At 40.3% G+C, this 14,537-nt stretch overlaps 1 protein-coding gene across 1 annotated transcript in view; it reads right to left on the bottom strand.

Annotated features, from left to right (window-relative positions):
• Gpr158 (G protein-coupled receptor 158) overlaps positions 1–14,537 on the bottom strand; it is a 360,681-nt gene that overhangs the window by 50,970 nt on the left and 295,174 nt on the right. Inside the window, exon 6 of the mRNA XM_028892013.2 lies at positions 8,479–8,588. Coding sequence (XP_028747846.1) covers positions 8,479–8,588 — 110 coding nt within the window. The remainder of the gene's footprint in view (positions 1–8,478; positions 8,589–14,537) is intronic.

The following is a 14,537-nucleotide window of genomic DNA, read 5'->3' as shown; positions in this document are numbered from 1 at the left end:
GAGTATAGCCGGAGTGGTAGAGTCTCTGAGTAGGATGTGTGAGGCCTTATGTTCAATTCCCAGCTCCACAAATAAATAGATGGATAAATGACCTGTGAATAGATAGATGGCTGTCTACTTTCTATTACTGTAGAAGTGGGTAATTCCAGTCTATGTGGCACAACCCTCCTCTCAGGAGAGACCATTGTAGCTCTACCTCACTACTACACAATCCTGTGCTGCAGGGTTAATAATATCATGGATCTTACAATTCTATTCTGGATTGTTATGGTGTCTTTGGCTGTGTGATGCTTATCCATGGGAAAAGGCCACTAGAGAAAAGAGAGGTCCGGTAAATGTGCATGAGCTTTCAAGTCCCCAGGACATAGTGTACTGACATGGTAAAGGGAGAACCAGGAAGAGCATGCCAATTGGTCTGCTCATTTTCTTTCATAAAATAAATAGGTCTTATGATTTTTCAGTGTGAGAGGCTAAATTCAGATTTAAATGAATCCTCCTGAAATCCTATTCCATGTAGTAGTTTCTACCTTTACCCTATATACACAAAAGGATCCTGAGAGGCAACCCAGACTAAACATAGTGTTTCTAGAGCAGGGCCAGTGAGGTTTTGTTTCTTTCCCATCATTTTTTTCAAGTAGTTGATGCTCTGGAGACTCTATAGATATGACATCAGTCAGCAATAGAGCAGGCAATGGAGAAGGAAATGCTGAACCCTTGAGGGAAAAAGCTGAGAAGCAGCTATGGGTCTTTCTTGCTTACCCTGTGTTCCAAAGTCTACAGAGTCATTTCATATAACCATAATCACAATTTTCTAAAATGTTCTGTTTACAGAAGCTTGATTTTATTTTCCTTGTGTTGAAAAAAAAAAGAGAATCTAGATATGAAAATTAAGTTCCCATGAGAATGAGACTATGACGTTCAGGATATACTGTCCCCCAGCACAGACCATTTTGACATTTAAAATCCTGGACAGAGTCCTCCTGGGACCTGGCTTTCTGCCTTTTCCCTTTAATTCTATGTTCTTTCTCATATTGTTCCAATGATCTACCCTTCAGTTTAATTTTCCCACACTCAGTTTCTGTGGCTTATAACTAAGAACCCCAACCTGACATATTCAACTCCTATGCCATCCTTATAATCTCACAGGTGAGGAAACAATTTTTAGATGATAAAACTAATTTTTAGATGTTAAAATTATTTTGTTTTTTTTTTTGTGGAATATTTATTTAATTATGTAAAGATGTGTTGTTGTATTACCTTGCCTGCCTAAGGTACCTGATTGGTCTAATAAAAAGCTGAATGGCCAATAGTGAGGGAGGAGGTACAGGTGGGACTTGCAGGCAGGGAGAGTAAGCAGGAGGAGGAATTTAAGCTGAGGAGGGAGAAAGAAAAGGAGATGGCATGGGGACACCAGGGACCAGCCAGACAGACACAGAAGAAGAAGGAAAGTAGGACATAGACAATGAAAGACAGGTTAAAAAAAAGCCCCAAAGCAAAACAGATGAATAGAAACAGGTTAAATTAAAAGAGTTAGTGGGACAAGCCTAAGCTAAGACCGAGCATTCATAATAAGTATCCATGTCTTTATTTGGGAAGCTGGTTGGCGGCCCAAAGAAAATTCCAACTACAGGTTTCAATTGTGTAAGTAGATAATGGAAGAGCTAAAATTCAAATTTAGAATTATCAAAATTTATGTCACTCTTCTCCATTGTATCACTATAAAAGAGGTCCAGTCAGAAAGTGTCTAGTGAAGCTCCATTCACTAAAATTACCCACTCTTCAACAAATGCAGTACATCAAATACATTACACCCAACACCACCATCCAACAAATGCAATATATCAAATACAGTGAGTCCACCACCAGCAAATACAGTGTATCCAATGCAGTGCACCCACTACCCAACAGATACAGTACATCACTGAAGATGGGAGCTGTGCTGGTTAAGTTTTGTCATGTTGACACAAACAAGAGACATTGGAGAAGAAGAAACCTCAGTTGAGGAATCGACTCCATCAGATTTCCCTATGGGTATGTCTATAAGGACATTGTCTTGATTCGTGATTGATGTGAGAGAACCCAGCCCACTGTGGACAGCACCAAGCATGGACAGGTGGGCCTAGGTTGCATATAATAAATAGCTGGGTGTGGTCTGGAGACGCAAGCCAGTTAGCAACATTGCCCTGTGGATTCTGCCTCTGCTCCTGCTTGAATTCCTGCCTTGCCTCATCTTCATGGATAAACAGTAATGAGGAGGAAGGGTAAGCAAATGACCCCCATCTCCACCAAGTTATTTTGGGTCAGGGTGTTTCGTCCCAGCACTTGAGCAGGAGCACAGACCTGGAATGGTCAGTCATACTCTTAGGGTGCTCACGTTTTTTCTAGGAATGCTAATAGCTCAGTTTATGGACGAACAATACTATAGTCGGCTACATTAAGGCAATAAAGAAAAAAAATGAATACAAAAGTAAGGCCACAAAATTCATACAGGATTAGAGTAATTTTACTCATTAACTTAGAAAAAGTTTCTACCAGTTTTAAGCCTTCAGCAAACTAATTCTCCTTCATTGAAGTGATTTCTAGAGACTCACAGAGGAAATAGCTTCCATCCCAGTCTTTAAAATAAGCAAAAGATGATTGAAGAAACCAGTTTCCAAAATTCCAATTATTTCATATGCCCTCAAGGTTGTTGTTGTATCAGAATCAGTTAATATCCTCTTTAAATCAGTTCCCATTTGTTGCTTTTAAAGTATTTTAAAGGGAACTTCATAGTGTTACTATAAAGGAAAAACCTAGCTAATAGTTTCCATAAATTATCAGCAGCTACCGAAGTAAATACAGCAGAACAGAATGATGACTCTTAAGGACATGGCACTTCAATGAACAGCTCCAAGCTGGAAGGTTAGTCTGTGCTCTTCCAGACAAAGATGAGCATCAGTGTGACAGGTGCTAAGAAAAACTGAGATGCTCCCAACTAATCCTTCTCCTGGAAATAATCAGGAGGATTGAAAGGGAACCTGAATAGGAATAATCTTCTCACTTTATGATTTGATGCTATTTAACGATGTTCTCAAACTGTATCAAATATCTTTATGCAGGCCACAGTGTTAAGTGTTCCAAGTACTTGGGTCACCCTGAGGTATTGTATGGTGAGTCAGGGAATATGAATGAATCATTGGAAACAGTTTAGAGATCTGTAACTGACTTTTTCTTTCATTCATTCATTCATTCATTCATTCATTCATTTATCCATTCATTTTTTTTCTTTCATCTACTAATGAGTTAAGCACTTCTAACATGTAGGTCCCAGGACCGCCTGGGATTCAATGGCTAGACTTTCACTCACTTCAAGAAGAAGATAAATTACAATGAATACTACCACTAAATTTAAAAAAATGATAGAGCAGTGAAAAGATTATAACAGACAGTAAGTAGGAGTTTAGTAGCAAGTGAGGTCTTGATCAAGTCACAGGTAGGCACTTCTTTCAGGACTCTACAATGCTTATCACCTATTGTAGATCGCCACCGATGCCTTGTGTCTTTTGGTGAGCACCAGTTGACAAATAGCAATTCTATATGGAATGGAAACCCAGATGGCATTGCAGTAGGACACAGTGTGTGGACAAGGTAAAGGGAGAGCCAGGAAGAGCATGCCAACTGTCTTTTCCTTTTCTTTTGTAAGACAAAAAGGCCCGTGATTTCTTAGCATTCGAAGCTAAATTCACATTTCTATTTGCTCTCCTGAAACCCAGTACCATAATGTTTCTAACTTCACTGAATGTACACAAAAGGAATCCTGGGAGTCGTGGATTATCTGGATCACTCTCAGCAATTATGTACCAGAAAGGAAGGAAGGAAGAGAAAGATGGATGGAAACAGGAAGAGAGGAAGGTAGTAGGAAGGGGTGGTCTTGTGTGGGAGATAAAGTCATTATCATGTTTTCAAAAAGATTGTAATGAAAGAAGTTAAAGAAACATAACACATACCATTGCATTGAAAGTTAGCCTTGCATGAGCCATGGCGGAACACCTTGACTAAGAAATACTTCTAGCCAGATGGGTACAGAACAGGATGTTCTGCGGTCATCAGAACTGCCTCATGTTCTTCAGTACCAGGGGCTACAGCATCTTCCTGCAGACATTTCCCCTCCTTTTCTCATTGGCACAACTTCACCAAGGCTTTCTTTAAACTTGCAGGTAAGAGGGAAGGGGCAGCCTAGGATTTCCAGCCACCCCTAGCACCATGGGCAGGAAGTTTATTTTATTGTCCTATTTTTATATTTAGGTGGCATTGAACTAAATGTAAGGGAACTTATAGTATCCTCCATTTTCAAGGTTGATAAACCCTGAAGGAATGGGTAAATAACTTTTAAATACTTTTTTAAAAAAAAACTCTTCTAAATAATAAAAATGTATCATTTTTCTCCCTCAAGCCCCTCTAAAACCCCCTTGCTCTCTCTCAAATTCATGGCCTCTTTTTCTTTAATTGTTATATATATATATATATATATATATATATATATAAAATATACATATATTATATATATAAATGTGTATATATTACACATATATAAAATATACCCCAAAATATATAAATACAACCCATTCAGTCTGTATAATATTACTTATATGTGTGTAATTTTGACTTGAACAAGGATGATATCAATAAGCATACTAACATGGAAGGAAAAATCCCAACCCTAGACAAATAACTACAAGTAACTAAGAAATTATTAGATCAGGAGAATTAGTCTTCCCCAGAGAAGAGTCTCCAAATTTGTTATGCAAAACCATTAAAAAATAACTTTATCTTGGAATGTCAGCAGGGTTATCCTGGGGCATGGAAAGTGTGGAGGGAGACAACATTTTTGGACAATGAGCGTATTGCTGACTTCATATAGGAATGACACTAACCACTGGACAAGAGGTGAGTGTCTGGGCTCAGCCTAGATCCCATCCCTGGGCACCAGCCACTCCAGGGAAGACCTGCCCAACTTGGCCCCAGGTTCTGGCCACCAGGCAGGTTCCCTTCTAGCTCTACCAGGAAGGCTCCCCTTCTCCAATACCCCCGGCAGACCCTGCAATCTCCATGCCCTGCCCCCACACCCATCTGCCACAGACCCCAGACACTTCCTGAGACTTAGAGACTAGCCCCCAGCTCCCATTCTGCCCCAGACTTCCCTTCTGGACAAGAGCTCCCATCCTGCCCTGGACTTCCTGTCTGGACAAGAACTCCCATCCTGCCCCAGAGTTCCCATTTGGACAAGAGAGCTCCCATCTGGACTAAAGAGAGAGAGAGACTTCCTGAATCTGTCAGCTCTGTCTGGACCAAGTGCGCTGATGAGACCAAGAACGAACCACAAGGAGATGGGCAGACGTCAAGGCAGAAGTACATACAGCAAAATGAAGAGCAATACAGCATCGCCAGAACCTAGCCCTCCTCCAACATCTAGACCTGAACATCAAAAATTGGAAGAAGCAGAAGAAAATAGCCTTATGAATAATATCATGAAGAAGGTAGAGGCTTATATAGAGGAAAAGACAAAAAAAATGGGAAGAATGCTATAAAAAAAACTAGAGGAAAAGACAAATAAAGTAGAAGAAAACAATAAAGCACTGAAAGAAAATCATAAAAAAGCAATGAAACAAATGAAGGAAACAGTCCAAGACCTGAAAAGGGAAATAGAAAAAATGAAGAAGACACAGAGGGAATGCTGGAAATAGAAAATCTGAGTAAACGATTGGGAACTTCAGATGCAAGTATAACCAACAGAATGCAAGATATGGAAGAGAGGATCTCTGGCGTTGAAGATACAGTAGAAGAAATAGATTCATCAGTCAAAGGAAACACTAAAGCCAACAAAGACATGAACCAAAATGTCCAAGAAATTTGGGACACCATGAAAAGACCAAACCTATGAATAATAGGGATAGAAGAAGGAGAATACCAACTCAAAGGCACAGAAAATATATTCAACAAGATCATAGAAGAAAACTTTCCTAACTTAAAGAAGGAAATGCCTATGAAAATACAAGAAGCCTATAGAACACCAAACAGACTAGACCCCCCCCCAAAATGTCCCCTCACCACATAATAATTAAACAACTAAATGTACAGAATAAAGGAAGAATATTAAGAGCAGCTAAGGAAAAAGGCCAAGTGACTTATAAAGGCAAACCCATCAGAATAACACCCAATTTCTCAATGGAGACTTTGAAAGCCAGAAGGACCTGGACAGATGTAATGCAGGAGACCATGGATGCCAGCCTAGACTAATATAACCAGCAAAACTTTCAATCATCAAAGACGGAATGAACAAGACATTTCAAGACAAAGCCAGATTTAAACAATACTTATCCACAAACCCAGCCCTACAGAAAGCACTAGAAGGAAAATTCCAACCTAAGGAAGTCAGGTACACAGGCAATAGATAAAGCCACAGCAGTAAACCCCAAAGAAGAGAAGTACACACACACTACCACCAAAAAATAAGAGGAATGAACAATCACTAGTAATTAATATCCCTTAATATTAATGGACTTAATTCACCTATAAAAAGACATAGGCCGGGCGGTGGTGGCGCACGCCTTTAATCCCAGCACTCGGGAGGCAGAGGCAGGCGGATCTCTGTGAGTTCGAGGCCAGCCTGGACTACCAAGTGAGTACCAGGAAAGGCTCAAAGCTACACAGAGAAACCCTGTCTCAAAAAAACCAAAAAAAAAAAAAAGACATAGGCTTACAGAATGGATACAGGACCCATCTTTCTGCCGCATACAAGAAACACATCTCAAATTCAAAGATAGACACTACCTAAGAATAAAAGGCTGGGAAAAGACTTTCCAATCAAACAGTCTTAGAAACAAGTGGGTGTAGCCATCCTGATATTTAGAAAAATAGACTTCAAACTAAAATCAATCAAAAGAGATCAAGAAGGGCATTACATACTCATCACAGGAAAGATCCACCAAAATGAAGTTTCAAGTCTGAACATTTATGCCCCAAACACATGGGCACCCACATGTGTAAAAGAAACATTACTAAAGCTTAAACCACATATAAAACCTCACACATTAATAGTGGGAGACCTCAACACCCCACTTTCACCACTGGACAGATCTCTCAAATTGAAACTTAACAGAGAAATAAAGGACTTAACTGATGTCATGACTCAAATGGACTTAATCGATATCTACAGAACATTCCATCCTAACAAAAAAGAATATACCTTCTCAGCACCCCATGGAACCCTCTCTAAAATCGACCACATACTTGGCCACAAAGCAAATCTCAACAGATACAAAACAATTGGAATAACCTCCTGTGTTCTATCAGACCACCATGGTTTAAAGTTAGATTTCAACAACAACAAAAACTACAGAAAACCTACAATCTCATGGAAACTGAATCACCAATGGGTTAAGGAAGAAATAAAGAAAGAAATTAAAGACTTCCTAGAGATCAACGAAAATGAAGACACCACATACCCAAACTTATGGGACACTATGAAAGCAGTGCTAAGAGGGAAATTCATAGAACTAAATACCCACATAAAGAAGTTGAAGAAATCTCACACTAGTGACTTAACAGCACACCTGAAAGCTCTAGAACAAGAAGAAGCAAAGTCTCCTAGGAAGAATAGATGCCAGGAAATTATCAAAGTGAGAGCTGAAATCAATAAAATAAAAACAAAAGAATGACACTAACCATTACTTCATTTGGATTGTCTATCTATCAATTGCATTGTTTTAGATATTAAACACTGTTAACATCCCAACAGTGTCATGGTTTTTTTTTGTTGTTGTTGTTGTTCAGAGTAACTCCATCTTATAATAGAAACACAGTTTCTTAAAGCACCTTGTTTGAAGAGTTCAATCTTTTAAAGATTCCCTGAAGAATGTAACAAATACCTGCAGAGGGTGTCTAAGTTGGGTTGCCATTGCTGTATTAAACCCATGACCAAACCCAAAAACATCTTGTGAGGGAAAGGGTTTATGTCATTGGACATTTCAGCCAACAGTTCATCACAGAGGGAAGGCAGGACAGGGACTCAAAACAGGTCAAGAACCCGGAGAAAGGAACTGATGCAGAGGCCATGGAGGAATGCTGCTTACTGGCATGCTCCTCTTGGCTTGCTCAGTCTTCTTTCTTCTAGAAATCAGCACCACTTGCTCAGGAGTGGCACCCATCACCCACAGTGGTCCTGGCCCTCCCACACGATCATTAATCAATGCTCCCACAGACTTGCTTATGGGCTAGTCTAATGGAGGCAATTCTTCAGTGGAGGTTCCCCTTCCCAGATCACATTAGCTGTTGTCAAGTGGAGAAAAGAACTAACCAGGATGTGGGAAGTATGTGTGTGTGTGTGAATCATCTTGCTATTTACACTCATGAATAATGGCCAGCTCAGTGTATAATTAGTTGCTAAACCAAGCAAGTTGGTCCCTCTGTGGGAATAAAGACTGATGAAGCATAACATACCTGTGAAGCTTGAGAGTCACAGTTCCATAGACGGTGGCAAACCCGAGAAGACGGACCCATCTTAGGAGAATACAACGGAATGTACTTGGCTCAAAGTACAGAATTACAACCTGTGGGATGAGACATAGAGAAACCATCAGCATCAATTGCTGCCCCACAGTAGTTAGTACTTTCAACTGGGTGCTTAAGATGTATTAATTTTGACATAAGCATACATTCACTGAAATAGTTCTTTTAAATGCTCTTTTAATTCATTACTGAGAATGAAGAACTACGAAACTCTGTTGGTTTCAGTGAAACCTAAATTTTTGAAATCTAATTTTAAGGAGTTCTGACCACCTGCATCTAAGTCTGTAGCATGCAAATATATATCTCTTTCCTTTCAACATAACCTTGCAGACTGCTTTCCTCTGCCTTTCTCTACTATAACCTTTCTCACTCTCCCATGCTTCTAGCAAGGCCCTCCCCTGTGTAAGGCAGCCCTGACAAGGTTTTCCACACTGTACCTCTCAACAATCCACCCGACACTCTGGTTTTCCTACTTAATATGAGCCAATGACTTCACTAAGTCTTTGCATCTCACTTCAGAGTTTTAATAAACAGAAATGAAATATTCCAGATGTTCTTCTACAGGCTGTTGAGGCCAAAAAAGAAGCAGGAGAGAGACATGCATGCCAAAAATTGCATTAACATAATATAGGAGCTATAATAGGTACCTGAGCAACTTCAGTGGGGCCACAGAAAAGTGACCAGTTCTATGGGACAGACAAAAGACATGTGCAAGACACTCCACTGCCTTTCTTACACTGCTATGTAAATTTCAGCAAGTACTCATAGAAAAATTGGTCCAACTCTGCCAGGGAGCTTTGAATAGTGCTAAAGAATGAACAAAGTTGCAAGGGGAGGCTCACAATTACCTATTGGATCAACAGGCATGAACGTATTCTGCTGAAGTCAAGGCTGTCATAACAAACTCTGGTGGTGGCCAAAGCCTGAGTGTCACCTTTGGCTTTTTAAACTAGAAGTGTGTCTAATGTGAGCAGCTAACATTGCTCTCGACCACTGCGCAAACACAGTCCCTCTCCTCTGTGTCTCTAAAATGGCATTAATTATAACTCTTTCCCATTTCTCAACTATTTGAGAAACAGAATGAATATTTTAGGAAATCGAAAAAGAATAAGACAAAAATCTCAAGGAGACATTTTTCAAAGATAAAAGTAGGCACATACCCAAGACATCACCACGTTGTGTCTTCTGGAAGTCAAGTAATAACTTTTGACTTTATTCTTTCACTTACACAAAATGTATTATTAATTTTCCAACTTACTGCATGTATGTGCATGTGTGTGTATGTGTGTGAATGTGTGTGTGTGTGTGTGTGTGTGTGTGTGTAGAGAGAGTGAATATACACATAAAACCTTACCTTTAAGATTTATAAGAACAAGATTTGAGCTCAGAAAAAAATATATAAAGACAAAACCACTTAAAATTTTGTAAATTTGTATAATAAATTCTATCTCATTAATTTTAGAAATGTTTTCTTTGCATATGAAAGCAGTGATAATTAACAGTTCTACAAAGCAAGTGCCATTGTTCAGTAAGGATTTGATGCTAAATGAGGAAGAGAGAACTTGGGGCGATCTTGATACATGACTAAGGGATTTGGGGACCACCTTGTTTCTTCTCACAGCAAAATGAAATGGCAAGTTAGACATTAGAGACACCAGAGTAAAAAAATGACGACACATGGATCTCAACTGTTAGAAATGGGTTTTGAGATTATATTATTCTGTCAGTGTGGACTGCTGGGGGCACTCAGTTCTGAGTTACAGACAGCTTCCCATTGTACAGTAAGTTCTGCGGGGAATAGGCAGAGAGATAAGTAGTTAAACAGCACCCACTGCAAAGAAGACCCAGTAAATACTGGCTAATTTTTGTAGGAGAGTTAATTTACTTATTCTCTGTTGTAAAGTTACAGTTTTTCATTGCATTATAATCACACCCCACTGTTTTCCTGGATGCTTTTCTACCCTTCCAGTCATTCTTTCTTTCTTTTCTTTTGGCTATGTAGCTTTCTCATGTCTTACATATTTTAATCTCTAAACCAAAAGTAGAATTATAGAAGGGCACGGGTCTCTGTATGTTCACGTACTTTATAAGTAGAAAAAAAAAATCACAGTATTTTCTTAACATTGATTTAGATTTTTTAAAATGTTATTTTGAAAATAAACTATTTGAAAATCCCTTGGACTCACCAATCATTGCTATTTTAACTGATATATTCAATATTTATTTATTCAGAAAGGAATAGAGCAGCCCTAAACACAAATTAGCTGTGCATTTGATCTTCAAAGAAGTTACAAATGCACAGGACAGATGTTAAAAATATGACAAAAGAAATGACATGTTCATATGAAATATTACATAGGAGTTATTATAGTCTAGACACTACACTGAGCGTGTTTTATGTATGTAGGCCCATTTAGTCCCCACAACACTTTTTACCTATGGACTTTTATAGACGAGAAGAGAGGCACCGAGAACTGAAGTAATGTGCCCAGGGTCTGGTAGTTGGAGGTGTTGGTGACAGGGTCTGAACACAGGCATTCTGTTCAGAGCTCATACTTATGAGAGCTATGCCCACTAGCCTCTCTACACACTCTCTTAGCAGGAAGAGACTGATGTTATGAACCTATGACCTAAAGCATAAGGAAGATTTAGAGGAAAGGCAAATAATTTCAGCAAAATTGAGTTTATTTCAGCTGGGAGTGTGGGCACCTGAGCAAGGACTTCAGGAGGAGTAGGTGTAAGTGTGCAGTGAAGTCACAGCTGGAGGGAGGCAAGACGGAAGGTGGTGTGGAAATGTCTAGTGTGTATGGCTACAGTGAGGAAGGATAACTAAAGAGAAGCACATATGACCCAGCTCTGAGACAGGAGCAGGGCGGGCCCAGAGCACTGGAAGCTTTGAATAACAGGGTGAGGAATCTGGAATTACTCCATGAGCACTCCATTAAGATTCTTCCTGCAGAGGTCTGAATATTTGTTAAGGAACTCATCTAGCAACAGGCTGTCATGGGATTGGCTGGACTACGGAACAGGAAGAAAGCGGAGGCAGGAAGATTGATTGGAAGGGGGAACAAGCTGGAGTGCTTCACCCTGCAGGCAGATTTCCTTTTTTTCCTTGTTTAATTCTGTGGCTTTCAGCGCAGGCCCCAATCAACTGTAGGAATGCTGCTGCTCACATCGCCATCCTGCTTAGGACTTCAGTGGCTCTCAGACTCTTCGGAGAAAATGAAAATTCGTTCAAATGGTTGGCAAGGCTCAGCACCTCAGAATCCCACTCATCTCTGCTGTGCCATTATCTTGCTCCCACCCGAGCCTGCAGACCCTTGCACACGTGGCCTCGTTCGATGGATGTTCCTCACGCAGTCCCGTGCTTCACCTGTACCAGGATTATTTCTGCCCATCCCTTTTGGCTTTGGCCAGAAGACTCCTTCCTCTGTGAGGAAGAGGACTTCCTGTGTGATGCCTCAAGGTCTCTACTTGTTCATCACGTCTCTCCTCCAGCAGGGGCAGGCACTGTGGCAGCCATGTTCATCTTGTCTGTTTCTGTGACACTGAGACTGAATCCTGGCATGCCAGAAAGGCCTCCATCGGAGTATGTCAAATGAAATAAAGCCAGCAAAGATATAAGGGGGAAGGTACCACTTCATGTAATCAATGTAGAGAGACCAAGAGTTCGGTCATTTGTTAGAACAAAGGAAAGAATACCTGACTCAAAAAAAACATCTGATTAAGGACATATGAAGAGTTTAAGCCTGGGTGGCTGAGAGAAGGATGGTTGTGTTTGAAATGAAGCCAATAAAAGGAAATGATGTATAAGAATAGAGTAAATTAGGAGACTTCAACCTAGGTCCTTCCCTGCAAGCTCAGGCTGGTATCCCTGACACTTCCCTCTCCTCCCACACAACTTCAGAGTTCCGTCTTATTTGGACATTATTTACTCTTGTTGAATGCTAAGCTTCCTTCATTCACTCGACAGCTCTATTTTGAAGTAATTATTTCTGTAACTCAGTTGTTTTATTGCTGGGACATAATATATACAAGAACATTTAGCGATGAAGTCCATGATCCACGCTCCTGCTGACTGTAAAGGGTAAGGAAGCTACTTTTGCAGTGGTATTGATGATTTCAGACTACCAGTTGAGAAAGAGGGACAGAGAAGGCTTCTGTGACAACCTCTACCCTGCCCCTGCCCCAAAGTAACAGCCTAGACAGAAAACCATCAAGGAGAACTCTTAAGAACTGTGATAAGGATGCTGAAGTACAGCTCTCCACAACTGAAGGATTCAGGCAGGGGTGGGGGTGGGGAAGGAGTCAATCTTCTTTAACGGGCTGGCCACCGAGACTTTGAGCATGCTCCAGTGAGTATATGGGCAACATAAATTGGGCTTGTTTTTTTTTTCTTTTTTTATTCTTCTTTGTGTGTATGTGTGTGTGTGGGGGGGGGAAGGTATGACCAGAGGGTGGGGGTGGGGGTGGGGTACTAACATGGGAGGATGGGGAAGTGAATGCACTCAGGGGTCACAATGTGAAATTCCCAAACAATCAATAAAAATATTATGAAAAAAAATGCAAGCAATTCCCCGGCACAGCGCTTGGCTATAATTGGCAACAGATTAATCTATTATATATGATACATGTTACACATGATATCTGACTTTTATGTATATATATACAAGTGGTACTGAGAGAAAAAAAGAAGTGATGGGGATGAAGTACAGGCTTGTTCTGTAATAAGTTAGGAATAAATTGCCTATAGGATAATTCAGATTTAGGTCTTGCTCACTGGTATGGTATATAACAAGAAAAAGACACCCAAAATGGGTCTCTAAAGTTTTGTTGTCTTATGACATGTTAAATTTTACATACTAACATACAATTTAACAAAATGACTATGAAACACACTGCCCTTGCCCAACCATAAGTTAATAGCATTCTATAATAGGCCTTTGTAGGAAAAGAATAAAGGAAGATTAATTCATTAAGCTGAAGGATTTACGAATGATGATTCTATGACATAAAACTGACAGCTGCCATGTTCGTGGGGTAAAAATAATGATAGTGATGGAAGTGCTCTGGCTTCAACGTCTCCCTCCAAAATTCATTTTGAAATTCTTGTCACTGTAAAAGTACTACGAGGTGGGGCCTTCAAGAAATTGCTAGGCTATGAGAGTCTTGCCCTCATGAATGGGTTGGAGTCAAAAGGCAGCAGTGGGGATATTTCTGCAATGGGCTCTTGATAAGAGTGAGTTCAGCTGGTTTTTCTGTGTCTTGCTGGTGCTTGCTCTTCTCTGATGGTCCTTGCTTAGCACCTTTCTCAGGTTTGGTTGCTCGGTTCTTCCCACCACCCACCAGGCTAAGCTGAGCTTTGTGTTATTCTACCATTTGTTCTCACTGGATGCTGGTCCTACATTCACCGGGTGCTTGTGCTTTCCAGCATGCAAATCAGTGAGCAGAATAAGCCTCTTTTGTTAATAATTGGCCAGCCTATGATGTTCTGTTACGAGTGCAGAAAATGGACTGAGACATGAGTTCCGTGATATTTTATTTGTGTTCGGACTAATAAAGCTTGCCTGGAGATCAGAGCTAGGCACTAGCTAACCATAGAGGCTAGGCAGTGGTGGCATACACCTTTAATCCCAGCACTTGGGAGGAGGAAGCAGGAAGATCAGGAGTTCAAGGCCACCCTGGACTATAAGAGGTTGATCCAGTCTAAAAGAGAAACAGAGCCTGGCAGTGGTGGCTTATACCTTTGATCCTAGAACTTGGGATCATGCCTTTAATCCCGGCACTAGGGAGGTGAAGACAGGAATATAAGGTGGGTGGAGATAGGATCTTGGACCCATACAGTCTGAGGATTCATAGAGGTAAGAAATCTCTATTAGCTGACTGCTCTGCTTCTCTGATCTTTCAGATTTCACCCTAGTATCTGATTCTGGGTTTTTATTTAATAAGAATAATTAGGATCATGCTTCAGACATGCCACATATTGATCT

The sequence above is a fragment of the Peromyscus leucopus genome, chromosome 5 (genome assembly GCF_004664715.2).
Source record: "Peromyscus leucopus breed LL Stock chromosome 5, UCI_PerLeu_2.1, whole genome shotgun sequence".
NCBI classification, from domain to species: Eukaryota; Metazoa; Chordata; class Mammalia; order Rodentia; family Cricetidae; genus Peromyscus; species Peromyscus leucopus.
Note: the sequence above shows the minus strand (reverse complement) of the source record. Positions and strands in the feature narration are given on the sequence as shown.